Source organism: Sus scrofa, chromosome 2 (assembly GCF_000003025.6).
Source record: "Sus scrofa isolate TJ Tabasco breed Duroc chromosome 2, Sscrofa11.1, whole genome shotgun sequence".
NCBI classification, from domain to species: Eukaryota; Metazoa; Chordata; class Mammalia; order Artiodactyla; family Suidae; genus Sus; species Sus scrofa.
In genome coordinates this window covers 71,577,165-71,602,822 of record NC_010444.4, presented here as the reverse complement: position 1 = coordinate 71,602,822, position 25,658 = coordinate 71,577,165, and the positions used below count along the sequence as shown (strand labels likewise).

Genomic DNA, 25,658 nt, shown 5'->3' with positions numbered 1-25,658 from the left:
GCCCGCTCCACGCGACCTTCCAAGCATGGCAGGGGGCGGGGCTGCGGGGCGCCCTGCGGTGAATAATTTAAAGGGGCCGCGCCGGCGGCGCTGGGCGGAACGCTAGTGGAGTTGGCGCAGAGTGGACCCCGGCTGCAGCCCCTGGGTGAGTCCGGGTTTCCTTCGTCCCCCGCAGTGGCGTCCCTTCGGGGGTCGTTAGCGAGTCCTTGGCATTCCCAAGATCTGTCCACCGATTCCCAGTAGCCCTTGATGTTCTGACGCTCCCATCCCCCCAGCTCCCGACAAGTGTTTTCGCATCGGTAGCCAGGTGCGCCCCACAGTAGAAGGGGACTAGACCCCCGCAAATTTTCCAGGTAGTGTCTCAAGGGCCAAGTGACTCCCAAATTTCTATTAATACTCCAGAAGCAGCCTCAGCCTCCCAGAAAACTCTCAGTAATATTACAGTATTCGTCGGTATCATGCTTGAATGACTCCAGAGACGTGCCCATTCAGGTTCCGGTCTTCCCAGTAATAGTCCTGTGGTCCTCAGAATCTTAGTAACTTTCCAGCGATCACGAGTAATTCCAGCGTCCCTGGTTACGTATCCCAGCAATGGCGCCAGCATCGCTCGCAGAATCTCAATGATGCTCTGCACCGTCAAAGACCCGGTAACTTTACTGTTATGTGACAGTAAATCTCCAGCATCAACCAGTAACACTTTAAGAGCCCACCCAACTCCGAGCGTCCCACTGTCCTTCCGAGCGCTTGACACTGCCCTACGACCCCTTGTGTGGCTGCTCCCAGCAGCACTCCCGCTGTGCTCCAGCTCCCGTACTTCCCTGGAGCCAGGCATCTCCCCAACCCCAAGACTCGTCGGTCCTATTTTCCTGAGGGAGGGCATCCAGTCTTCGCAGGGGGCGCAGGGGTGCGGCCTAGGGCTCGGTGGGTCACGATTGATCAGTTCCGCAGAGGCTGGGGATGGGGCCACCTGCTGGAGGGAGCGGTGTCCTTCAGGGACCTGTTCACTGGCTGCGGACAGTGAGTGCCGAGCTGACTGCCCTTTGGCCCCTGGGTGGAGCTGGGTAAGTGTGGCATGAGGTCCGCCTAGTGCATAGGTAAGAGGAGCCTGGCTGTGAGCCGGGGACCTACCTCACTCCCTGGCTCGGGCCCTGAGATCAATTTGCCCCACCCTTGTGTTCCGCAGCGCCCTTCGAGCTGTCTGTCCCCCAGTTGGCAGCCAGCCGGGCTGTAGTACAAAGGGGGCAGGGCTTTCAGCAGGGGAGGGGAGGGCCCAAAGTGAGGATTTGCACTGGTTCCTCCTGCTTTTTATTCCTCAGGACTTCAGATTACCAGACCTGACGCCCAGCCAGAGGCAACTGATGGAGGCCCCTCTGCAAACCGGAGTGGTAAGGTTGGAGTGCTGCGCTGCGGGAACTACAATTCCCGACGTGCTCAGCGCTTATCATCGCGGTCCCGCGATAACCAGACTGTCTGTTCAGGCGGAACTACGTTTCCCGGCGTGCACTGCGGGCCGCTGAGCCGCAAAAAGAGTTGACCCCCAGAGAAGGGAGCTGCGCTTGCCCATTTTGCAGATGGGGTCATCAAGGCCCGCATCGCCTGTGGTTTCGGGACCTGAACTGGCTCAGTGGAATGGGGTCTCGGGCGTCTCGGTCCTTGAGGGAGGCCCGGCAGGTCGTATATGCGATGCGCAGCCAGTGCCTTTCGTCCCTCAGGTGCTGGGCGTGATGATCGGGGCTGGAGTCGCGGTGCTGGTCACGGCCGTGCTCATCCTCCTGCTGGTGCGGAGGCTTCGAGTGCCGAGTGAGGACCCGGAGGGCCTTCTGGGGGTGCTGAGGGATGGGAAGCTGAAACGCCTGGGTCCCTGAGACTGTAGAGATAGGATTTGCTGGAGTTTTCGCGCCGTGTTCCCATCACTGCCTGGGCGGAGTATGCGTAGAGCTCAGAATGCCCCTCTCCGCACTTTTCCCTAGAAACCCCAGCCCCGGATGGCCCGAGGTATCGATTCCGGAAGAGAGACAAAGTACTTTTCTATGGCCGGAAGATTATGCGGAAGGTGAGTCTGGGACCCCCTAGGGCTCCCACTGGCCACACGGAGGTCCCGCCTTTTGTCTAGTTAATACTTCTTAGCCCGCCGCCCTCCTTGATCTAGGGCCTCTGGATCCGCCCCACCCCCGCCCCGCCCCACCTTCCCTAGGGTCTGAATTGGCAGTTGACCCATCTCTCTCCCCCACACCGCTTAACCCTCCCAGGTATCACAATCCACTTCTTCCCTGGTGGACGCCTCGGTCTCCACCGCTTCCCGGCCACGAATGAAGAAAAAACTTAAGATGCTCAACATCGCCAAGAAGTAAGGCTATGCTGTGGGCACCTGGCGCTGGGGGCTAAATCCGGGGATTTTTGAGTGGTCAGCCCACAACGAAAGGCGTATCTCAGGCTGCTTTGAACCCCAGGGCCTGGTCTTAGGAGTCTTCTCACATCAGAGGGACTATTTCAGAGCTCTCCTGCACTAGACAGGCTGTCTCTGTCTCCTGAGGGCTCTCTGAGTGATGTTTCCCTGCCACAGTGGTATCTGTGAATTATTTAATCCCCAATAGCTATCTCGGATGTCTTGTCTTACACTTAGGGGTCAAATCTGGGGTCTTCCCACATGAGACAGTTTATTCCAGGGTGTTTCATTGGGGTCATCTCAGGTGTTTCTAGGACCTGCTGGATGAGCTGTCTCTAGTTTTTGTTTTCTCGGGTTGATCTCATCAGTCTCTCTCCATCAGAAAGCATCTCTCTACGGCACCTCCCTTGGAGTTCTTCGTACACTGCAGAGGCTCTATTAGGGGTTTCTGTTCCTCAGGAGTTATCACAAGAATATTTTTGTGCTGGAGACAGAGGAAGGGTATCTTAGGATATGTCATCAGCAAAGGGCTACTTCAGGGTCTCTGAGAAAGGTTTTCCCAGTGATCCTTCTGAGTTGGGAGCTGGCTTTGGGGTCTCTTGACATCATAGGGTCTCTCTCTCTCTCTCTTTTTAAATTTTTTGGGGAGTATAATTGACTTACAAAGTTGTGTTGGTTTCACGTGTACATCAAAGTAGATCAGTTGTATATATACATATACCCACTCATTTTCAGATGCTTCTCCTATATAGGTTATTACACAGTATTGAATAGTTGACCTTGTGCAGAACAGTAGGTCCTTGCATAGGGTCTCTTTGAAGGTCTGTCTCAAGTGTTTCTACACACAAGGGTCTATTCCAAGGCTATCTATGATCAACAGGTGTGCTGTTCCAAGGTTTTCTATGATGAGTAGAAGGGCTATTTCTAGATATTCCATGATAGGTTGAGAGTCTCTCTACCTCCAATGGGGGGGCAGCCTCAGTGTCTGTACAGCCTTGCGGACCTTCAGAGGGCTATCTCAGCTTTTCATGACCTGGGCAAGGGCTAGCCCAAGTATTCTTAATCGGAAGAGTTCCCTGGTGGCCTCACAGTTAAGGATTCGATGTTGTCAGTGCTGTGGCTCAGAACAGGAACTTCTGAGTGCTGTGGGTGGGACCAAGAAGAAGAAGAAGGAGGAGCGTTTTCCTGTTGTGGCTTAGCAGTAACGAAACCTACTAGTATCCATGAGGATTCAGGTTTGATCCTTGGCGCTGCTCAGTGGGTTAAGGATCTGGCATTGCTGGGAGTTGTGGTGTAGGTCTCAGATGTGGCTCAGATCCTGTGTTGCTGTGGCGAAAGCCAGCAGCTTCTGCTCTGATTTTACCCCTAGCCTGGAAACTTCCGTATGCCGCAGGTGCACCCCTAAAAAAAAGGAGAAGAAGGGAAGGGAGAGGGAGAAGAGGAGAAAGAGTAGAGAAGGGAACTCTGTAATATGGAGTTTAACTCAGGGTTCCACTCATACTAGAGGGTCTATCTTTTGAGTATCTTGTGACAGTGGAAGGTCTGTCTCAGTAATAACTGTGGCTTGCAGGGAAGAGCTCTCCCAGGTCCATGATTAGCAGAGGGTGTGTATCTGAATTCTCCACATGTAATGAAGGTGATCTCAGGCTCTCTGTGACCATCAGAGGAACTGTCTCAGGGCTGTCTGCGACTTGGGAAGAAAGGCTATCTCAGGGGTCTTTGTTTTTTCTTTTTTGGCTACCCCACAGCATATGGAGTTCCCAGGCCAGGGATCAGATCCGAGCTGCAGTTGCAACTGACGCTGCATCAACGCCGGATCCTTAACCCACTTTGCTGGTTTGGGGATCCAACCTGCATTCCAGTGCTCCCCAGATACTGCTGATCCCATTGGGCCGCAGCAGGAACTCCTCAGCGATCTTTGCAATGAGCAGAAATGCTGTATCAGGGGTCTCCTGGTATAAGCTACGCTAGGAATCTGCCTACGTATGGAGGCTCATCAGGAGTCTATTCTGTGACTGCCGTAAAGGCTCACTCTGGGGTCCCATGATGAACAGAGGTGCTTTTTCTGGGGTCTGCCTGTATCTTGGAAGCTATGTCAGGGGTCTGCCTCACTAGAGGGGCCATCTAAGGGGTCTGAGACTAGTGAAGGGTGATCTCAGGGTTTTACAACAGGGGTCAGCAAGTTTTTTCTTTTTTTAATTAATTTATTAATTTATTTTTATTTATTTATTTTTGCTTTTTAGGACCATACCTGTGGCATATGGAAGTTCCCAGGCTAGTGGTTAAATCGGAGCTACAACTGGCAGCCTACGCCATAGCCATAGCAATGCTGTGGGATCCAAGCTGTGTCTGCAACCTACACCACAGCTCACGGCAATGCCGGATCCTTAACCCACTGAGCGAGGCCAGGGATCAAACCTACATCCTCATGGATACTAGTTGGGTTCCTTACTGCTGAGCCAGGATGGGAACTCCACGTTTTCTCTTTATAGAGCCACAACTTGGGCTTAGCAGTCTGCTTACGCTGCTGTCATAGCATTAAAGCAGCTACAGACAGGATGCAAAAGAACAAATGGAGCTGTGTGTCAATAAAACTTTATTTACTAAAGGAGGTGGCTGGCCTGATTTGGCCAGGGGGCCAGAGTTTGCTGGCCCCCGCTCTAGTAACCCTCAGGAAAGTCTCTGTGGGGGTCTCGGGTCTGCCTGAGCCCTCTTCCTGCTTCCCCTGATCCTTGCATCGCTCTCCTCCCACCAGGATCCTGCGCATCCAGAAAGAGGCGCCAACACTGCAGCGGAAGGAGCCCCCACCCGCGTGCTGGAGGCTGACCTGACAGAGGGGGACCTGGCCAACTCCCACCTGCCCTCTGAGGTGCTCTACATGCTCAAGAACGTCCGGTCAGTGTCAAGGTGCAGGCAGCAGGGTGGGGCTGCCCGACCCTGGGCTGACCTGACCTCCTGCATCTCTCCGCATCCCCTCCTACCCAACAGGGTGCTGGGCCACTTTGAGAAGCCGCTCTTCCTGGAGCTGTGCCGGCACATGGTCTTCCAGCGGCTCGGCCAGGGTGACTACGTCTTCCGGCCGGGCCAGCCTGATGCCAGCATCTACGTGGTACAGGACGGGCTGCTGGAGCTCTGTCTGCCGGGACCTGTGAGTGGGCTCCCCCGGGGGCACCACAGGGTGCTGGACCGCAGGTTGGGCAGTGAGGCAGTGGTCACTGGGGACAGGCACTGCTTTGGGTCAGCAGGGTTGGTAGTCTTCTGGGGTGTGCTGGCGGAGTTGGGAGCAGATGCCCAAAGGTGTGTGGGGTGGTCCACACGGTCAGCGGTTATGGGTAATGGTGGATGTCGGTCGGAAGGTTCATTTGGGATTGAGGTGTCAGTGATTACTGGGCTGAGTGAGAATGAGGGCCCGTGGAGTTCCTGCTGTGGCACAATGGGATTGGTCATGTCTCTGCAGTGCCGGAACACAGGTTCGATCCCTGGCTAGTGGGTTAAAGGATTCAGTGTTCCTGCAACTGTGGCTTGGATCTGATCCTGGGCCTGGGAACTCCGTATGCTGCAGGGAGGCCAGAAAAGAAAAGAAAAGCAAAAAAGAATGAGGGCCAGTGGCATGGTTGGAATGGAATTTGGGCTGGCAGGGCGGGCACAGCACTGGTCAGTCTCCCTCCTTCCCCCATGTGTCTCAGGATGGGAAGGAGTGTGTGGTGAAGGAGGTGGTTCCTGGAGACAGTGTTAACAGCCTCCTTAGCATCCTGGATGTCATCACCGTGAGTGACCAGTGCGGAGCGGGGTGGGGTAGCTGGGTAGGAGGACACAGCTGCTGGGCTGGGCTGGAAAGGATCATCCTGAGGGTCCCTATCTCTGGTACCTTCCTAATGTTGGTCCTACAAAGCACTGGTATTGGGAAGGGTTGGGGGAGCAGGGAGGGGGCTCAGCCCTTGACCTGGATCCTTCTCACGTCCCCCCTGCCCCTGACCCTGGCGTCCCCAGGGTCACCAGCACCCCCAGCGGACTGTGTCTGCCCGGGCGGCCCGAGACTCCACAGTGCTGCGCCTGCCGGTTGAAGCCTTCTCTGCAGTCTTCACCAAGTACCCTGAGAGCCTGGTGCGGGTGGTGCAGGTCAGCAGGCGGTCCACTTCCTTCCACTAACCGCCGCCTGCCTGTCACAGGCCCCTGTGGTCTGGGACCCAGCAACCAAGGGCGCTCAGGCTTTGCTTATCGGCCCTGAGCAGCCAGCCCTCGCCCATGCCCCTGCACCTCCCGGGCTCTGCCTCTTCTCCCCAGGCGACTTCTGCCTGATTGTGGATTTCTCCCTGGCTCCTCTGGCCCCACCCTGCCCCTTACTGCTCCTGACCTTGACCTTCACTCCATCTTCTCCCCATCTTTGGCCCCACCCCCTTAGTGCTACTAGGTCCCACCTTGCTCCTGAGGCTCACCCTCTTTTCCTCCCCCCCCCCCCCGCCCCCGCCGCCGCTGACCACGCCCCTGCAGATCATCATGGTCAGGCTGCAACGGGTCACTTTTCTGGCGCTTCACAACTACCTGGGTCTGACCAATGAGCTCTTCAGCCACGTGAGTTGCATGGAAGGGCAGCTAGGGCAGGAGGGGCTCATGGCGCCTGCCCCCCTCCCCCCGCCATGCATATGCCACAAGGATCTTCTCTGCCCCCAGGAGATCCAGCCCCTGCGCCTATTCCCCAGCCCGGGGCTCCCAGCCCGCACCAGCCCTGTGCGTGGCTCCAAGCGGGTGATCAGCACATCAGCTGCTGATGAGCCCAGGGAGACTCCTGGCCGGCCGCCTGACCCCACTGGGGCCCCACTGCCTGGACCTCCAGGTACCCATGATGACCGCTGCTTGGCTCTCAGGAACACTAGGCTGGCCCAGTCCACTCCCTCTGCCCCACAATCCTTTTCTCAGTTCCTCAGAGACTCCCACCTGACTTGCCCAGCCCCCCAGGGACCCCTGAGCTAGGCACCCAGGTCTGACTCCTGTCTGCTCCTCCAGGACCCCTGGCCTCAGTCCCATGGGCCCATTGGAATCACTGTTCCTAGTCTCCAGGGACTCTGAGCTGACCCCTCCCCAGGATCCCATCAGTTCCCTGCCCTGGTCCTAGCTCTAGACCTGGGGGCTCCAAGGGGCAGGACCCTGACCATGCTTCTCCCCCAGGGGAGCTGGTGAAGCCCACGTCCCTGGAAGCCCCCTCGGCCCCCTTGCTGAGTCGCTGCATCTCCATGCCAGTGGACATCTCAGGTTTGAGGCACCAGGTGGAGGTGGGGGGACCATCGAGCTTCTGGGTTGGACGCAGGCCTGCCAGTCTTGGCTTTTCTTTTTGTTGTTTTTTGTTTGTTTTTATTTTTTGGTTTTGGCTCTTTCTTTCTTTCTTTCTTTCTTTCTTCCTTTCTTTCTTTCTTTTTTTTTTTGCCTTTTTTAGGGCCTCCCCTGCAGCACATGGAAGTTCCCAAGCTAGGGGTCGAATTGGAGCGACGGCTGCTGGTGTAGACCACAGCCACAGCAACTCAGGATCTGAGCTGCATCTGTGACCTACACCACAGCTTATGGCAACGCTAGATCCCCAACCCACTGAGTGATGCCAGGGATCAAAGCCACATCCTTACGGATACTAGTCAGATTCATTTCCATTGCACCACAGTGGGAACTCCTCATCTTGGCTTTTATTATTTGCAAAGTGGGAATATTGGCAGCACTTCCTCATGCGTTTTTTTGGGAGATACTCATTGAGATGGTGTCTTACCAACTGGTGAAGAGGGTTTTGAGGGAGAGAGAGCCGTAATCGATTAGCCATGTCTGCACAGCTGTTGCCTGGGGTCCAGTAGGTAGTGCTTGCTTAGACTCCAGCTATGGTCACATTCATCTCTGTTGCATTTCTTGCTCCCTGCTCACTGCAGGCTTGCAGGGTGGCCCCCGCTCAGACTTTGACATGGCATATGAGCGTGGCCGGATCTCCATGTCCTTGCAGGAAGAGACCTCAGGGGTGATTCAGGCAGCCCCTGCTAGGGTAAGGCCCTGCCTTCTCCCCCACCCCAGCTCCCTCCTAGGACCATGGTCTGGCCAAAGGTGGGGGTCCCCCCAGGAGGAAAGTGTGGCGGGAGCATGGAAGTCACAGGCCCTGCCCCATGCAGACCCCTACTCAGGAGCTGCGGGAGCAGCCGGCAGGTGCCTGCGAGTACAGCTACTGCGAGGATGAGTCGGCCACCGGCAGGTGCCCCTTCGGGCCCTACCAGGGCCGCCAGACAAGCAGCATCTTTGAGGCAGCAAAGCAGGAGCTGGCCAAGCTGATGCGGATTGAGGTGGGCAGCCAAGAGGGTCTGGGGGACAAGATGAAGAAGGGAGGCCTGGCTAGGCCAGTCTTGACAGCCCCCTTTTTTCCCCAGGACCCCGCCCTTCTCAATAGCCGAGTCTTGCTGCATCACGCCAAAGCTGGTACCATCATTGCCCGCCAGGGGGACCAGGTGAGGTTGACCCCTGACCTTTCTATGACCTCTGACCCTTGCCTTTTCACCTTGTGTGTAGACCTCTCAGTTAATGATTTCCACCCCTGACCTTTGGATCCTATGACTCTGACCCTCAGCCTTCCCCCCCCATGTCCTCTGGACCTGCTGACTTTCACCTCCAAGCCCTGAACTTTTTACACTAAGACCCTCAGCCCAAGATGTCTCTTACCTGCCTGGCCTTCCCTGCAACCTCTACTTCCTGACCTTTCAACTCTACAACATGACTCTGTAGCTCTAGTTCTCATCCTGGGTCCATACGGGGCTGGGCGCTCAGTAAACAGGTACAGATCAGACTCTGGACCTGGAGGTCGAGGTCCAGCCCCACGAGCTGGCTTCCAGTGCCTCCCCGTGACACACAGGAGGTGGAGGGAACTGTACCCTGATCATGCCTCCCTTCCCCCATTGGGAAACTGAGACCCATCGCGATGTCACAGGCCAGGAGCACTGAGAAGGAGGGTTAAGGAGAGAGCCAGAGGAAATCTGCACTCTGTCCTTACTTCCTGTGTGACCTTGGGAGAATCTTCTAGAAACTTCTTATCTTCCTCACCAGTGAAATAGGGTCATAACAGTCACTATCTGTCAATATGGTGAGAATGAAAGAGGAAATACTCAGTACAAAGTTGCTAAGGTTTGCACGGGTGACCAGCCAGAGTAGGGTTGGAGCAATAGCTCGTGGGGGGTGGGAGGGTGACACTGGGGGTAACATGACTTAGGTGTTGAGACCGCAGCACCACCCCAGGCTCAGGGGAGGGAGGGCCCCAGCTGGGAGGGGAGGGGTGCTGGCTTCCTCCGTTAGCGAGCTGGGTTGTTTTTTCACTCGATCGGGTAACTCAGTTTTCCCCATAAGCTGCCCATTGCAGGGTGGGCGCCTTTCTGCAGAGGAATTTTGGTGCCAGCTTCTTGAGTTCAGCTGAGGAAGTGTGGTTACACCATGGCTCTCACAGAGGCTCCTGGGCCCCACTTATCTGGAAGCCTCTGCTGGGCTCCACCCACCCCAGCCCCAGCCCCAGCCCCAGCCTGCTGACACAGGCTTCAGGACTTCACTAGGGACAAAGCTGGTCTGCTCTGTCCTCCTCCAAAACTTTATACCAATTCGGTCCCCCCAGGAAAGATTTGATGGTATCAAGACATTTTTGATCGACGGGGGAGGGAGCCACCAGCACTTAGTAAGCAGAGACCAAGGATGCAAGAGGGCACAGGCCAGCCCCACCCCACCCCCTGTGACAGAATTATCCAGCCCAAAATGTCAGTAGTGTCAAGGTTGAGAAACCCTACTTTACACAATCATTTCCCCAAGTGTATTTTGGGGAACACCCATATCAAAAGGGATCTGTGTGTTGGACTTGCCCTCCGTGGGCTAAGAATCTGACTGGTAGCCGTTGGATGCAGGTTCAGTCCCTGGCCTTGCTCAGTAGGTTAAGGATCCAGTGTTGCCGTGAGCTGTGGTGTAGGTTGCAGATGCAACCTGGGAACTTCCATATGCCACAGGTGCAGCCTGAAAAAAAAGGGGGGGGAGGGGAATCTATGCGAAATAGGTTTGGGGAAATGGCTATTTTATCCCATCTTGGATGCTCCCAGTGAACCTCATTAGTATATTCAAGGCTCTGAGAAGTCCTATAGTAAAAAAAACATGCTCCACACACACACACACACATGCACACACACACACACAAAAGATTTAGGAGTTCCTGTTGTGGCTCAGTGGTTAACAAGTCTGATTAGGAACCATGAGGCTGCGGGTTCAATCCCTGACCTTGCTCAGTGGGTTAAGGATCTGGCGTTGCTGTGAGTTGTGGTATAGGTTGGCAGCTACAGCTCCGATTAGACCCCTAGCCTGGGAACCTCCATATGCTGTGGGTGTGGCCCTCAAAAGACAAAAAAAAAAAAAAAAGCTTCCCAATCCGAGGACAAATGGCATCCTCATGGATACTAGTCAGTTTCGTTACCACTAAGCCACAATGGAGACTCCTCAGTCCCTTATTTAAAATGGTGGCACAGGAGTTCCCATGATGACACAGTGGAAACAAATCTGACTAGGAACCATGAGGTTGTGGGTTCGATCCCTGGCCTCACTCAGTGGGTTAAGGATCCAGCATTGCCGTGAGCTGTGGTGTAGGTCGAGGATGCAGCTTAGATGTGAAGGCCAGCAGCAACAGCTCTGATTAGACCCCTAGCCTAGGAACCTCCATATGCCTCAGGTGTGGCCCTAAAAAGGCAAAAAAAAAAAAAAAAAAAAAAAAAAAGTGGTACAGAGAGTGTTAGCTGGGCAGGCTAACCAGAGGGTAGAGGGTACCTGTTTACTGAGTGTTTGCTGATATCCCAGACCCTGTGCTGCCTGTTACAGAAGCCAGAAACACCAGCAGGGCCCCCCACCCTTAGGAAGCTCACAGTTCTGACAGTCATTACACTCAAAGGATTACACAAGTTATTGCTGAATCGTATGTGCCTAATGCAACAAAGATGTTCTCAGCTCTGCAGAATCTGGTTAGTCTAGGCAGTGTCTTTGAGGAAGTGACCTCCAAGGAAGGAGGAAGGGTGGGGAGAAATTACTAGGTGCGAAAGGAAAAAAAGAGCATTCTAGGCAGAGGCTACAGTTTGTGCAAATGTCCTGGGGTAGAGATATTCTATATCTAGGAAACAAAGGGAAGTCAACAGGGATAGAGTGGAACAAGGGAACTGAGAGCAAAGGGGATTTTGTGTGTGTGTGTGTGTGATAGTTTTATTGAGATGTAATCTACACATTATCCAATTCACCCATTTAAAGAGTACAGTTTAGGAGTTCCCGTCATGGCTCAGTGAAAGTGAATCCAACTAGGAACCATGAGGTTGTGGTTCGATCCCTGGCCTTGCTCATTGGGTTAAAGGTCCAGCGTTGCTGAGAGCTGTGGTGTAGGTTGCAGGCGCTGCTCGGATCTGGCATTGCTGTTGCTGTGGCTGTGGCTGGCAGCTGTAGCTCTGATTCCACCCCTAGCCTGGGAACATCCATATGCCATGGTGTGGCCGTAAAAAGAAAAAGAAAAAAAAGTACAGTTCAGTGGTTTTTAATGTAATCAGAGTTGTGCAACCATCACCACTGTCAATTTTGGAACATCACTTTAAAAAGAAACCCCACACCCTTAAGCCATCAATCTCCTACCACATAACTAGTCACAGCCCTAAGCAACTACTAATCTTATGCTTCTGTAGATTTGCCTGTTGTAAGCACTTTATATCAGTAGAATCACACAATACATGGCCTTTTATGTCTGGGCTTCTTTCACTTAGTATGATGTTTTCAAGGTTCAGCCATGTTGTGTGTGTCGATGCCTCATTCTATTATACTATCCATCATATGAATGGGCCCCATATTGTTTCTTGGTTCATCAGTGGATGGACATTGGGTTATTTCCACCTTTTGGCTAGCATGCATAATGTGGTGTACAGTTAGGTACAAGTGTCTGTGTGGCATGTTTTCACTTCTGTTGGGTAGATACCTAGGCGTCGAGTTGCAGGGTCATTCTGCAACTCTATTTTTAATTCTTTGAAGACTGTTTTAAATTCTTTTGCCAGACTGTTTCCCAGTGGCTGCACCATTTTACATCCCTGCCAGCAGTATATAAGGATTCCGATTTCTTATATCCTCTCTAACGCTTTTTTTTTTTTTTTTTTTTTTTTTTTTGTCTTTTTGCCTTTTCTAGGGCCGCTCCCGTGGCATATGGAGGTTCCCAGGCTAGGGGTCCAATCGGAACTGTAGCCACCGGCCTACACCACAGCTCACAGCAACGCTGGATCCGAGCCATGTCTGCAACCTACACCACAGCTCATGGCAACGCTGGATTCTTAACCCACTGAGCGAGGCCAGGGATCAAACCCGCAACCTCATGGTTCCTAGGTGGATTCGTTAACCACTGAGCCATGGCAGGAACTCCCTCTAACACTTTTTGATTCTAGCATCCTAGTGGGTGTGATGTGGCATCTCATTGTGGTTGCGATTTGCATTTCCCTAATGATACATGATGTTGAGCATCTTTTCATGAGCTTACTTGTCATTCATATATTTCCTTTGGAGAAATGTCTATTGAGAGCCTTCACCCATTTTTTTTTTTTTTTAATGGTTGCACTTGTGGCACATGGACATTCCCAGGCCAGGGATTGAATCCGAGCTGCATCTGAGAGCCACACAGTGCCGCCACAGCCATCCGAGCAGCTGCAGTTGGATTCTTAACCCATTGCACCACAGCAGGAACTCCCCTCCACCCATATTTTGAGTTACTTGTCTTTATTATTGAGTTGTAAGAATTCTTTGCATATTCTGGATACTAGACCCTTAGCAGATACATGATTTGCAAATAGTTTCTCTCAGACTGTGAGTTGTCCTTTCATTTCTTTTTTCTTTTGCTTTTTTGTTTTGTTAGAGCCACACCCATGGCATGTGGAAGTTCCCAGGCCAGGGGTCGAACTGGAGCTACAGCTGCCGCCCTATGCCACAGCCACAGCAATGCAGGATCCAAGCTGCGTCTGCTACCTACACCACAGCTCACGGCGACACCAGATCCTCACTCAACCCACTAAGTGAGGCCAGGGATCGAACCCTCATCCTCATGGATTTTAGTTGGATTCATTAACCACTGAGCCACAACGGGAACTCTCTGGTTGTCCTTTCTTGATAGTATTCTTTGAAGATCAAAGGTTTTTAATTTTGGGACTTCCCATCGTGGCTCAGTGGTTAACGAATCCGACTAGAAACCATGAGGTTTTGGGTTTGATCCCTGGCCTTGCTCAGTGGGTTAAGGATCTGGCATTGCCATGAGCTGTGGTGTAGGTCTCACACACAGCTCGGATCCCACGTTGTTGTGGCTGTGGCCTAGGCCGGCAACAACAGCTCTGATTAGACCCCTAGTCTGGGAACCTCCATATGCTGTGGGAGCAGCCCTAGAAAAGGCAAAAAAAAAAAAAAGTTTTTAATTTTGGAGTTCCCATCGTGGCGCAGCAGAAACAAATCCAACTAGGAACCACAAGATTGCAGGTTCAATCCCTGGCCTCGCTCATTTGGTTAAGGATCTGGCATTGTTGTGAGCTGTGGTGTAGATTGCAGACATGGCTTGGATCCTGCATTGCTGTGGCTGTGGTGTAGGCTGGGAGCTGTAGCTCTGATTGGACCCCTAGCCTGGGAATTTCCATATGCCCTAAAATGCAAAAAAAAAAAAAAAAAAAAAAAAAAGAGAGAGAGAGAGAGAAAGTTTTTTAATTTTGATAAAGTTCAGTTTATCTACTTTTGTTACTTATGCTTTTAGTTCATATCCAAGAATCCACTGCCAAAATCAGGGTGACCAAGATTGACTCCTATAATTTCTTCTAAGTGTTTTACAGTTTACGCTCTCATATTCCTGTCTTTGATCCATTGAAATATGATGTAAGATGAGGATCCAACCTTATTCTTTTCCACGTGGCTATGCAGTAGCCAACAAAGCCACAAGCAAAGAGGATCTAAGCTCAGTATGCTCCTATGTGGCTCAGGTTTGTTCCTCTTGCTGGCTCTGTTGAAAAGAATTCATGGGCCTTAATCTGGGCTGAGCTGGGTGATCCATTAGTAATGTCTGCTCTGGGTGCTGAATGGAAATATAGATACATATGCTGCTCAGCTCAGTGTTACAGAAAGCCTTCACTCCCTCTAGCTTTTCCTTCCTTAACCTTTCCTATGGTGCGTACTGACCTGAGCTGTGAGTGCAGTGTTTCCCCTGTGCCCATCTCTGGCCCTTGCCCCACAGGATGTGAGCCTGCATTTTGTGCTCTGGGGCTGCCTGCACGTCTACCAGCGCATGATCAACAAGGCTGAGGACGTGTGCTTGTTCGTCGCACAGCCTGGGGAACTGGTGGGGCAGCTGGCTGTGCTCACTGGTGAACCCCTTATCTTTACACTGCGAGCCCAGCGCGACTGCACCTTCCTGAGGATCTCCAAGTCTGATTTCTATGAGTACGACTGGGCCCAATGTTGGGGTGGGGGTGGCACTCAGAGGGCCCCCAGCCAATTCCATTCCACCCTCAGTGAAGCCATCTCTGAACACCCACACTTTTCCAGGGCAACTCTGAACCCTTCCTATCCCACCTCCAGGCCATCACCTGCCCTCTCCACTCCCTAAGGGCGGTTCCAGGGCGCCCCCGGCCCATTCCCCCGTGCCCTTCACCTATAGGATCATGCGTGCACAGCCCAGTGTGGTGCTGAGCGCTGCGCACACTGTGGCTGCGAGGATGTCACCCTTCGTGCGCCAGATGGACTTCGCCATCGACTGGACGGCAGTGGAGGCAGGACGTGCTCTGTACAGGTACAGCCCGGCCCCCACATCTCCCCTCAAGCCCAAGCCAATGACAGCCCCTACTCTGTCTGACCCGCCCCCATCCCAGGCAGGGAGACCGTTCTGACTGCACCTACATCGTGCTCAATGGTCGGCTGCGTAGTGTCATCCAGCGTGGCAGCGGCAAGAAGGAGCTGGTGGGCGAGTATGGCCGCGGGGATCTCATAGGAGTGGTGAGCGCCCTCCCCAACCCACTGGCCTCTAACCTCTCCCAGCCTCGTTTCCCCTCAACCCCAACATACACTTCATCCTGGGTAACCTGATGGAGAGGTGAACATGCCCTCCCCCACCTCTGACCTCAAGCAATCCACTTTCCCCAGCTCCTTTCCGTGGGCCGGGGGAATGGGGACATCCTTATCAGGGTGGTGAGTCCCATCTGACTCAATCTCCAGACCTCTCTCCATCAGAAGTGGGGACCCCTGCCTGGTGGGGATCCCTGTTCTCTCCCTTTCTCTGGAGCCCCGAAATGGGTAGCGAGGCTTGGCTCACTCCACCCCCAAGTTGGATGGAGGACTCGGTACCACATCCTCTCTGTAGCCATGATTGGCCTCCCCTTTATCTCTCAGCCTCTTGGCTCAAGCAGTCGTGGTCATGCATGTGGTCCCTTAGGTGGAAGCACTGACAAGGCAGCCACGCGCCACGACGGTGCACGCAGTGCGTGACACGGAGTTGGCCAAACTCCCTGAGGGCACTCTGGGCCACATCAAACGTCGATACCCACAGGTGCAGCTAGCAGGTTTACAGGCTGTTCTCCCAATGGGGCGGGACAGATGGGAGTGGGGGCGGGGCCGCTGAGGAGGCAGGGCCAAACAGGTGGGGAGGGTTTCGGGCGTGGGTGGAGCCCTAGGGAGGAGGTGAGGCCTCCACGTGAGGGCGGGGCTTTTGGGATGGGGCCCAGGTAACGGGGACCCAGGCGCCCTGATAGAGGAAGAAGTGGCAACCGCAGAGTTGCTCCTCCAGTCTCACTGGGCTACTGACCTCCCACATCACAGGTCGTGACTCGCCTTATCCACCTTTTGAGCCAGAAAATTCTGGGGAATTTGCAGCAGCTGCAAGGACCCTTTCCAGGTGAGAGCCTCTCGGGCCCCAAGGAATGCTGGGAGATGTAGTCCGATGCCCAGAACATGCCTGGAGAGGGAGCCATGGAACCCAAGGCATGCTGGGAAATGGAGTCCAGTGTGTAAATCGCTGTAGGTGGGGCTTGAAGCAAGAAGTGGGAATCCGAGTTCCGGCATGTTGGGGGATGGACTTCCGATTCTTGGGCATGTGGAGAAACGGAGTTCTGGACCCGGGGTCTGCTTGTTAATGGAATATAAAGCATCGTTCGTGCTGAGACGCCAAGTCTTTAGGGACAAGCTTGGTTCTGGGTGTCAGGGCTTGCTGGGGGATGGAGCCCACTTACTGGGAAGGGGAGTCCTAGACTAAAGTGTGCTGGAAAATGTAGTATATAGGTTGGTGGTTGGGGGGCGCAGGGCATGTTGGGAAGTGGCTTCATAGTTTACTGGTATGGTGGGAGATGTGGTTCCCCATCCTAGGGCAGGCTGGTAGGTGTGGGTCCCTTCTCAGGGCATGCTGGGAGATGTAGTTTTTATCAGCTAGGATACACTGGGAAATGGAGTTAGATTCAAGGTGTGCAGAAATACAGGCCGGAGTTTCTACGTTATGGTGACTTGACCCTGGACCAGACCAGCAATCCCTACTCTCCTTTTTCCCTCAGGGGCCTCTGCCCTATCAGCCCTGACACCTGGGTCCCCCCCGGGGTGGGTTGAGGGTAAGCCTTAGCCAAGAACTTCCTCCATGCCCAGGGTCTTTCCCAACAGACTTCCCTTAGTCCCACACCATGCATACAAATACCTGTTCACTCCCACCCAGCTGCCAGGGCCACCCTGGGTGTGATTCCAGGGCAGCTATGGGGGCAGGGACTTTAGGATGGCAGACCCTGAAGAATGTCATTATTGATGCTTTGCAAAAGAGAATTTTTTGGTGAGCACTTGGTGTGTGCTTGCACTATGCTGGGCACAGGGGTGGGAGAGGGCACAAGACAGACAAGGCCCCCTAGAGGGGTTGACAACTTGAAAGGCAAAACAGTTTTTAAAATACAAAGAAAGAGTGCAGTGTCAGATAAGGTACTGGGAAGGAAACAAAAGATGGTCTTGATGGAATATGACTAGCGGAGGGAGGAAGGCTTTTCTGAGGACAGTGGGCTGAAACTTGGTAAATGAGATGGGGTCAGACACATGCAAGGTTTGGTGGTATTGAAACACTTCAAGGAGGAGCATGAGCAAGGAATGGGGGCAGGGGCAGGTCATGTGGGGGCTGGGGGCCGTGGAAAGGCATTTGAAGTTATTCAGACTGTTATGGAAAGAGTTGGAGGTGAGGAGGCAGTGAGAGGTCCAGTCAAGAGATGGGGGTCAATGGCTTGATTTAAGGAGTAAATGGAGGAGTTCCCATTGTGCCCAGTGGGTAACAAATCTGACTAGGAACCATGAGGTTGCAGGTTCGATCTCTGGCCTTGCTCAGTGGGTTAAGGATCTGGCATTGCCGTGAGCTGTGGTGTAGGTCACAGATGCGGCTCGGATCCAGTGTTGCTGAGACTGTGGCTGTGGCGTAGGCCGGCGGCTATAGCTCCAATTAGACCCCTAGCCTGGGAACCTCCATATGCCGTGGGAGTGGCCCTAGAGCAGGCAAAAAGGGAAAAAGAAAAAAAAAAAGAGTAAATGGAGAAGCAGAAAAGTAATGGGTGGGTCAGAAACATTTGTTTCTGTGTATTTGTGTTTGAGTTCCTTTAGTGGACAGAGGCACCAAAGCCAGAATGGGCTAGGGGCTTGGGTCAATCCACTTAGGCAGAAATAGAGTTGTGTAATGGATCTCATCGAGGAGACTGGGCCAGAACTGAAGGTTAGTTAGCCAGGTATTATCAAGGACAGTGGTCGAGGCTGTGGGCTTAGGTTTGGGGCCATGACCTTCGCTATGGCATCACTAAGCCTTGGCTGAGGGACAGGGGCAGGGATTTCTGAGAAGATGGAAGGAAGTCAACCTTTCCAGACAGAGGAAGGCACAGCAAATACCATTCTTTGGGGTTTCAACAGGCTCGGGACTTGGTGTCCCCCCTCACTCGGAGCTCACCAACCCAGCCAGCAACCTGGCAACGGTGGCAGTGTTGCCTGTGTGTGCCGAGGTGCCCATGGTGGCCTTCATGCTGGAGCTGCAGCATGCTCTACAAGCCATCGGTCAGTCGTGGGATGGGGCATGGGCAAGTGCAGGCCTCTGGTTTATGTGGGGCAAGGTGCATTTGGCTGGGGGCATTGGCCAATGAGTGGAGACCCCTGGGTGGGTCAGAAGTCGGGGCAGGGAGTTGGAACAGGGCCATGGGGATGGAGTGGACGGTATTCTCTTATGAGACAGTCTCAAGACTCTGTTGACCTGGGTTCCTAAACTGGCTTCCTCACCCACCCTCAGGCCCTACACTCCTCCTCAACAGTGACATCATCCGGGCGCGCCTGGGGGCTTCTGCACTGGACAGGTGTGTATTGGGGCTGCAGGAGATTGGGGGAGGTTGGGGAGAAAGGGATAAGCTTGCAGCCTAGGATTCTTTCAGATCTCATTTGAGTTCTAGGCTATGAAACAAGGAGCATGGGTCCCTATTCTTTTGGTCACTGGGGAGACATTGGAGTGAATACACCTCTGGAGGGCATAGACATGTGGGAGCTTGGATGTCCAAGCCCCCTCTCCCCTCAGCAAAGAAGCTACATGGTATCTGGGGGCATGGGATTCCTGACCAGCCCTGGGATGATGCTCCCCGACCCCCACCCTAGCATCCAAGAATTCCGGCTGTCAGGATGGCTGGCCCAGCAGGAGGACACGCACCGCATCGTGCTCTACCAGACAGACACATCGCTGACGCCCTGGACCGTGCGTTGCTTGCGCCAGGCCGACTGCATCCTCATCGTGGGCCTGGGCGACCAGGAACCCACACTCGGCCAGGTCTGGACACCCACTTGCAATGACCCCATCTCTAGGATCCCGCCACCCGCGCGCCCCACCCCTACACCCCAGTACCTGTGCGAGGCCACTTGCACCCTCACTGGTGGGTCTAGATGACCCGGAGACCCAAACTCAGCCAGGTGTGGGGGTTGGGAAGAAACCACCCGTGATAGTAGCTTCTTTCCTCCCCGCCCCCCACAGCTGGAGCAGATGCTGGAGAATACGGCCGTGCGCGCCCTCAAGCAGCTGGTCCTGCTGCACCGTGAGGAAGGCCCGGGCCCCACGCGCACAGTGGAGTGGCTCAACATGCGCAGCTGGTGCTCAGGGCACCTGCATCTGCGCTGTCCGCGCCGCCTTTTCTCGCGCCGCAGCCCTGCCAAGCTGGTGAGCTTCCTGGGGACAGCTGGCTCTGGGGACCTTTCAGGAGCATGACTACTGGAGGGGCGTGGCTTAGGGACAGACCACAGGGCCTGGGGCAGCGTCCTGGAAGTGCACACACCGCCTCCTACACCCCCATCCTCCTGAGCCACGCGTCTCTCCCCCGACACCAGCATGAGCTCTACGAGAAGGTTTTCTCGAGGCGCGCGGACCGGCACAGCGACTTCTCTCGCCTGGCGCGAGTGCTCACAGGCAACACCATCGCCCTTGTGCTGGGTGGGGGCGGAGCCAGGTGAGAGGTGGGGGTCAATGCTGGCAGGGGCGGGGCTAGAGTGCCTGAGGGCTTATTCAATGGGTGGGATCCCACAGGGGCCCGGCTGACGGCTGACACCATGTTCCTTGCTGGTTGGTGTTATGGGAGATGGGGGGGATGGTTAGGGAATCCCCAGCAGGTCACTGAGTTTTCTTTACCTTGCAGGGGCTGCTCACATATTGGGGTGCTGAAGGCATTGGAGGAGGCGGGGGTCCCTGTCGACCTGGTGGGCGGCACGTCCATCGGCTCTTTCATCGGGGCCCTGTATGCGGAGGAGCGGAGCGCGAGCCGCACTAAGCAGCGTGCCCGGGAGTGGGCCAAGGTGTGTGTTGTGGAAAGGGGTTCCCCCACCCTAGGAGCATCCTGCCCCCGGGGTGGGGGGGAGCTTCTGGGCTTCTCCTGACCCTTCTGACTTAGAATCTGTGACCGCCACCTGGATCCATAGAGGGAGATACTTCCAGAACCTTGAATGACCCCCTGTCATCTCCTGGCAAGTGACCTTAGCCCCTAGTTCCCAGCTAGAGCAATCAGAACCCTGAGGGACTACCTAGTCAGTGACCCCAAGTGACTCCTCTTTGATCCCGACTGGCACCTCGCCCCTAGAGCATGACTTCGGTGCTGGAGCCCATGCTGGACCTCACCTACCCCGTCACCTCCATGTTCACGGGGTCAGCCTTCAACCGCAGTGTCCACCGGGTCTTCCAGGACAAGCAAATCGAGGTGCACCCTCCCCTCACGCCCGCCCTTCCACCGCCCCTCCCCGCAGGAGTCCCCACCCCTCCTGGACCTTGGTCCCTATCCCCGTAGGATCTGTGGCTGCCATACTTCAACGTCACCACAGACATCACCTCCTCAGCCATGCGTGTCCACAAAGATGGTGGGTGCCCCCAGCCGGCCCCACGGCAACTACTGTGGCCACGTAGGGAGTGGGTGCAGGGAGGGCAGCCGAGCGTCGGGGACATTGTTAACATGAGTGACCATCCATCCTGGCCTGATTGCTGAGCACTAACCGTCACCCACTAATGCCCCAGAGGCCCCAGGTATGTCTGTCCTTGGGGGTGGGGGACCAGGAGGCTTGTTGGGTGCCTCATCCCCTCACACCATCCCCGCAGGCTGCGTGTGGCGCTATGTCCGGGCCAGTGCCTCCTACTGCCCCTACCTGCCCCCACTCTGTGACCCCAGGGACGGGCACCTGCTGGTGGACGGGTGCTATGTCAACAACGTGCCAGGTCAGCGAGCCCACAGGGCTGGCCAGGCCTCCCAGTGTGTCTGAGTGTGCCTGTGCGTGTCTGTGTCTGTGTGTCCCGCTGGGCAGGCTCCTTGTGGCGATACGTGCGTGCCAGCATGACCCTCTCAGGCTACCTGCCGCCACTGTGCGACCCCAAGGACGGGCACCTCCTCATGGACGGCGGCTACATCAACAACCTGCCAGGCAAGTAGCCGCCCACTCATCCTCTTGCACAGACACATGGCGGACTCATGGCAGATACGGGGGTGCACGGGTGAAAGTCACACTACGTGCTATATTAGACACACACGCAAACACACATGGGGCAGGAAATGTGCAGCCAGCCTCGATCACCCTGAGTCATGTACGCCAGGTACATGTGCTCACACACACATTCCCTCAGATGCTCACATGGCAGGTGTGGCACTCACACACGTGCACACAGATGAACAGAGGTGTTGATGAGACAGGGCACAGGTCCTTCCACTCCAGGCTATCTGCATGGGCCCTGCACACCCTCTCAAACACACCCGCGTGGACACACCCAGATGGGTGGGCCACCTCCACCACCAGCTTTTTTTTTTTTTTGTCTTTTTGCTATTTCTTGGGCCGCTCCCTCGGCATATGGAGGTTCCCAGGCTAGGGGTTGAATCGGAGCTGTAGCCGCCGGCCTACGCCAGAGCCACAGCAACGCGGGATCCGAGCCGCGTCTGCAACCTACACCACAGCTCACGGCAACGCCAGATCGTTAACCCAGTGAGCAAGGGTAGGGATTGAACCCGCAACCTCATGGTTCCTAGTCTGATTTGTTAACCACTGCGCCACGACGGGAACTCCCACCACCAGCTTTCTTTCACACATCTGAAGCATGTGGATAAGAGGCAGCAGGGTTTGCAACTTAAAATTCCACACATCCTGGGAGTTCCCTGGTGGTCTAGTGGTTAAGGAGCTGGTGTTTTACTGCTGGGAGTCAAGTCACTGCTGTGATATGGGTTTGATCCCTGGCCTAGGAACTTCTGCATGCTGCAGGCGAGGCCAAAAAAAAAAAAAAAAAAAATCATACCCAGAAGCATGCAAACACAAGTAGACACCTTTGCCAGCTACACAGATGCTTGAGTTCCCACATGCCAAGGGATCAGCAAACAACACCCCACACACCAAATCTGGCCCCCTGCCTGATTTTGTAAATAAAGTTCCATTGGCACAAAGCCACAGCTGACCGTGGCTGTGTCTGCAGCAGAGCTGAATAGTTGCAACTCGCAAAGCCAAAGTTCTTTTTCCTCTAGCCCTTTACAATTTGCCAAACTCCTGCACAGGTGTTCCGTACAGATATACACACTCACACGACCCCATGGGTGTGAGCAGGTGTGCATGAACTCACAGGTGGACCGGTACACTTGGACACACAGGGAAGCATACAGAGACGTTGATCCAGGTACATGTGGACTAAAAGGAACACAGGCCTGGGTGTGTGTACAGAGGCAAAGCACACCCAGAAGTGGATGTGTTCACAGATGCATAGACAGGAGATGCACATGCCTGATAGGGGTGCGTACAGCACACACACGCACGCGCGCACACACACACACACACACACACACCTGTGAGGGATACAGGCTAAGTCTGATGGAAACTCAGGTCTTTTAGGCACGCGGACCCATGGCCACAGCGCCCTCCTCACTGGGCCATCCCCTCACCCTTCACCCCATCCGTCCTGCTCGCCTGCATCTCCAATGAGCTCTTTGCTCTCTGGCCTTTGTCTCAGTCTTGAGGTCCTTCCTTCCAGATGCCCTTTCCTTCCACATCTCTGGCCCCTGACAGCTTTCTCTCCCACAAAGCTCTGTTGCTCTCCCCATAGCTCTGTCACCTGGTGTCTTTATTCTCACTGTCACTTTCCTCACACCTCAGTCTCCCAGCATCTCTGATCCTCTGCTTGTTTCTGTGAGTCTGATCCCTTCATCTCTGTTTCCTGGTGTCCTTCCTCTGGCTCTCTGTGTCACTCTTCTTCCACATCTCTGTCCCCCACGTATCTGACCTCCTGTCTCTTTCTCCAGCAACTTTGTCCCTCTGCCTCCATTTTCTCCATCCCTCTGGTCCTGGTTCCCCAGACCACCAAGCTCCAATACCCGACCCCACCTCCTTCACATCACTGGCATCTACGTCTCTGCCCTTTGCATGCCAGTGTGTCCTTTGCATGGTTTTTTTTGTTTGTTTGTTTGTTTTTGGGTTTTTTTTTTGTTTTTTTTTTTTTTTTTTGGCGTGACCCTCTGCATGATGGCATTTGTGGGTCTGGGTTGAACTTCCCCATCCCAGTCCTGGTTGGGAACGGCTCACTGATCCCCCGGCCCCACAGCGGACATTGCCCGCAGCATGGGTGCCAAGACAGTCATCGCCATTGACGTGGGGAGCCAGGATGAAACAGACCTCAGCACCTACGGGGACAGCCTGTCTGGCTGGTGGCTGCTGTGGAAGCGGCTGAACCCCTGGGCAGACAAGATCAAGGTTCCAGACATGGCTGAGATCCAGTCTCGCCTGGCCTATGTGTCCTGCGTGCGGCAGCTGGAGGTCGTGAAGTCTAGCTCCTATTGCGAGTACCTGCGCCCACCCATTGACTGCTTCAAGACCATGGACTTCGGGAAGTTTGACCAGATCTATGTGAGTGGTTGGGAGCTACTTGGTGCCAGTGTAGTGGGCCAGCAGAGCTTTACTGCTGAAAGCCCAGAGCAACATGAAGGGAAGGATTCTAGGGCTCCATTTGGGATCCATGGGGAATAGAACAGTAATCAATTAGTGATGTCTGCAGTGAGTGTGGCAAGGGGAGGTTTCTGTGCATGTGCCATGTATGAACTAAGGTTCTTATTATGTGCCAGCTGCACTGCCTGAAGCACTATGTAGAGGTTTCTAATGCCATTTGTGTGTTGGTGGGAATGAGAACCGTGATCAACTAGTGATGTCTGCCACAAGTCTGGAATACATTGAATGGAGCAGTGTGTAGTGTACCACTGACCCAGGAAAATGTGTCATAGTCTGTGCCAACTGAAAAGGATCATAGCTGCTACCAGAGCCCTGAGTAAAAATGTCTGGTGCCCTTTCTGGGCTCATTGGGAAGTCATGCCATGGCAGATTCGTGATGCCTGTTATAGGCATGGGAGGTGGTGATATATACGTGTATACTGCATATTTGCAGACTTTGAAATAAGCTTGTGTACAGCCCTCTTATATCACTTAGTACTTGGCACACTGCATGGGCCTGAGTGGGAAAGAATGTGCAAAGAGCGATTGGTAATGTCTGGCAGGGGCACAGGACAGAGCACTTGGGGTGAGTGTGCTACATACAGGCTGACTCTGAAATCGGTGTAGCCTCAAATGCCAGCTGCTCCAGAGCATCAACCTTTTGAGGGACCAGGGAAAGGGCAGGCAGGGTGGGAATAAGCAGCAAGTAAGAGGCAGAGAAGAACATCAGGGAGGTTGCAGACATGGCCTCAGCCTCCTTGTTTCCCCCAGGATGTGGGCTACCAATACGGGAAGGCGGTCTTTGGGGGCTGGAGCCGCGGCGACATCATTGAAAAGATGCTCACGGACCAGCGATCTGCTGACCTTAATGAGAGCCGCCGTGCAGATGTAAGCCTGTGACCTCCTCTTCCAGCGGGCCGCTCTGGGTCTCTCCTTCAGGTGACCCCAGGCCTCCCCTGGTTTTGCTGAGCCCCTTAGACCAGAGGGCTCTCACCCAGGGTCTTTGAGACCCCAGGACACTACCAGCCCCCACCCCTCAGGCCCCTGCGGACTTCCCTCCCACCCCCAGAGCCTCACCCACGCCCCCTGCAGGTACTCGCCTTCCCCAGCTCCGGCTTCACCGACTTGGCTGAGATCGTGTCCCGGATCGAGCCCCCCACCAGCTACGTTTCTGATGGCTGTGCTGATGGTGAGGGGCCGAGGGTACCCCTGAGTGGGGAGAAGTCAGACCAGCCAAGCCTTCTTCGCCTCACCCATTGCTGCTGCCATTCCAGGAGAGGAGTCGGACTGCCTGACAGAGTACGAGGAGGATGCAGGACCTGATTGCTCACGGGATGAAGGCGGCTCTCCCGAGGGCGCGAGCCCCAGCACCGCCTCCGAGATGGTGAGAGTGGGTGGCCTGGGGCCCCCCGTGGGGTGGGGAGACTAGGCTGACATGTGGCAGTGTCCTGGGCTGTGTGACACGTGATGGGGGGCACTCCTGTCCCTGCAGGAGGAGGAGAAGTCGATTTTGCGGCACCGGCGCTGTCTGCCGCAGGACCCCCCCAGCTCAGCTGCGGATGCCTGAGGACCTCGGTGGGTGGGAGGGGCTGGGGCTGAACTAGGGGTGAGTCCTGTGGAGGTGGCTCACTCACCCTCTGCCTGCTGCTATGCCTGTGACACCCCTTCTGGGTCCCCTTTGGCCCCCCCAGCCCCCAGGGCCCACACACTGAACTGCCCTGTCCCCCAAGGGAGGGTCGTGTTGCACTGATGACCTTGGTCAGTCACTCCAATAAACCTTCCCCTCTCGGAA

The 25,658-nt window shown here is 54.7% G+C and overlaps 1 protein-coding gene across 1 annotated transcript; it reads left to right on the top strand.

Moving 5' to 3' along the window:
• Positions 67–25,658, top strand: PNPLA6 (patatin like phospholipase domain containing 6). The gene is given in 35 exon segments (XM_013987341.2): positions 67–647; positions 1,317–1,385; positions 1,713–1,800; positions 1,971–2,053; positions 2,250–2,347; positions 5,142–5,194; positions 5,197–5,281; positions 5,375–5,534; positions 6,073–6,153; positions 6,377–6,505; positions 6,878–6,958; positions 7,058–7,220; positions 7,553–7,636; positions 8,293–8,402; positions 8,527–8,694; positions 8,779–8,856; positions 14,646–14,851; positions 15,069–15,200; positions 15,280–15,403; positions 15,840–15,953; positions 16,223–16,298; positions 18,320–18,460; positions 18,690–18,753; positions 19,046–19,214; positions 19,416–19,598; positions 19,766–19,884; positions 20,071–20,227; positions 20,509–20,625; positions 20,713–20,782; positions 21,221–21,337; positions 23,487–23,788; positions 24,638–24,754; positions 24,959–25,055; positions 25,141–25,250; positions 25,359–25,658. Coding segments are annotated over 35 exon segments (4,047 nt in total). The 5' UTR covers positions 67–620; the 3' UTR covers positions 25,434–25,658.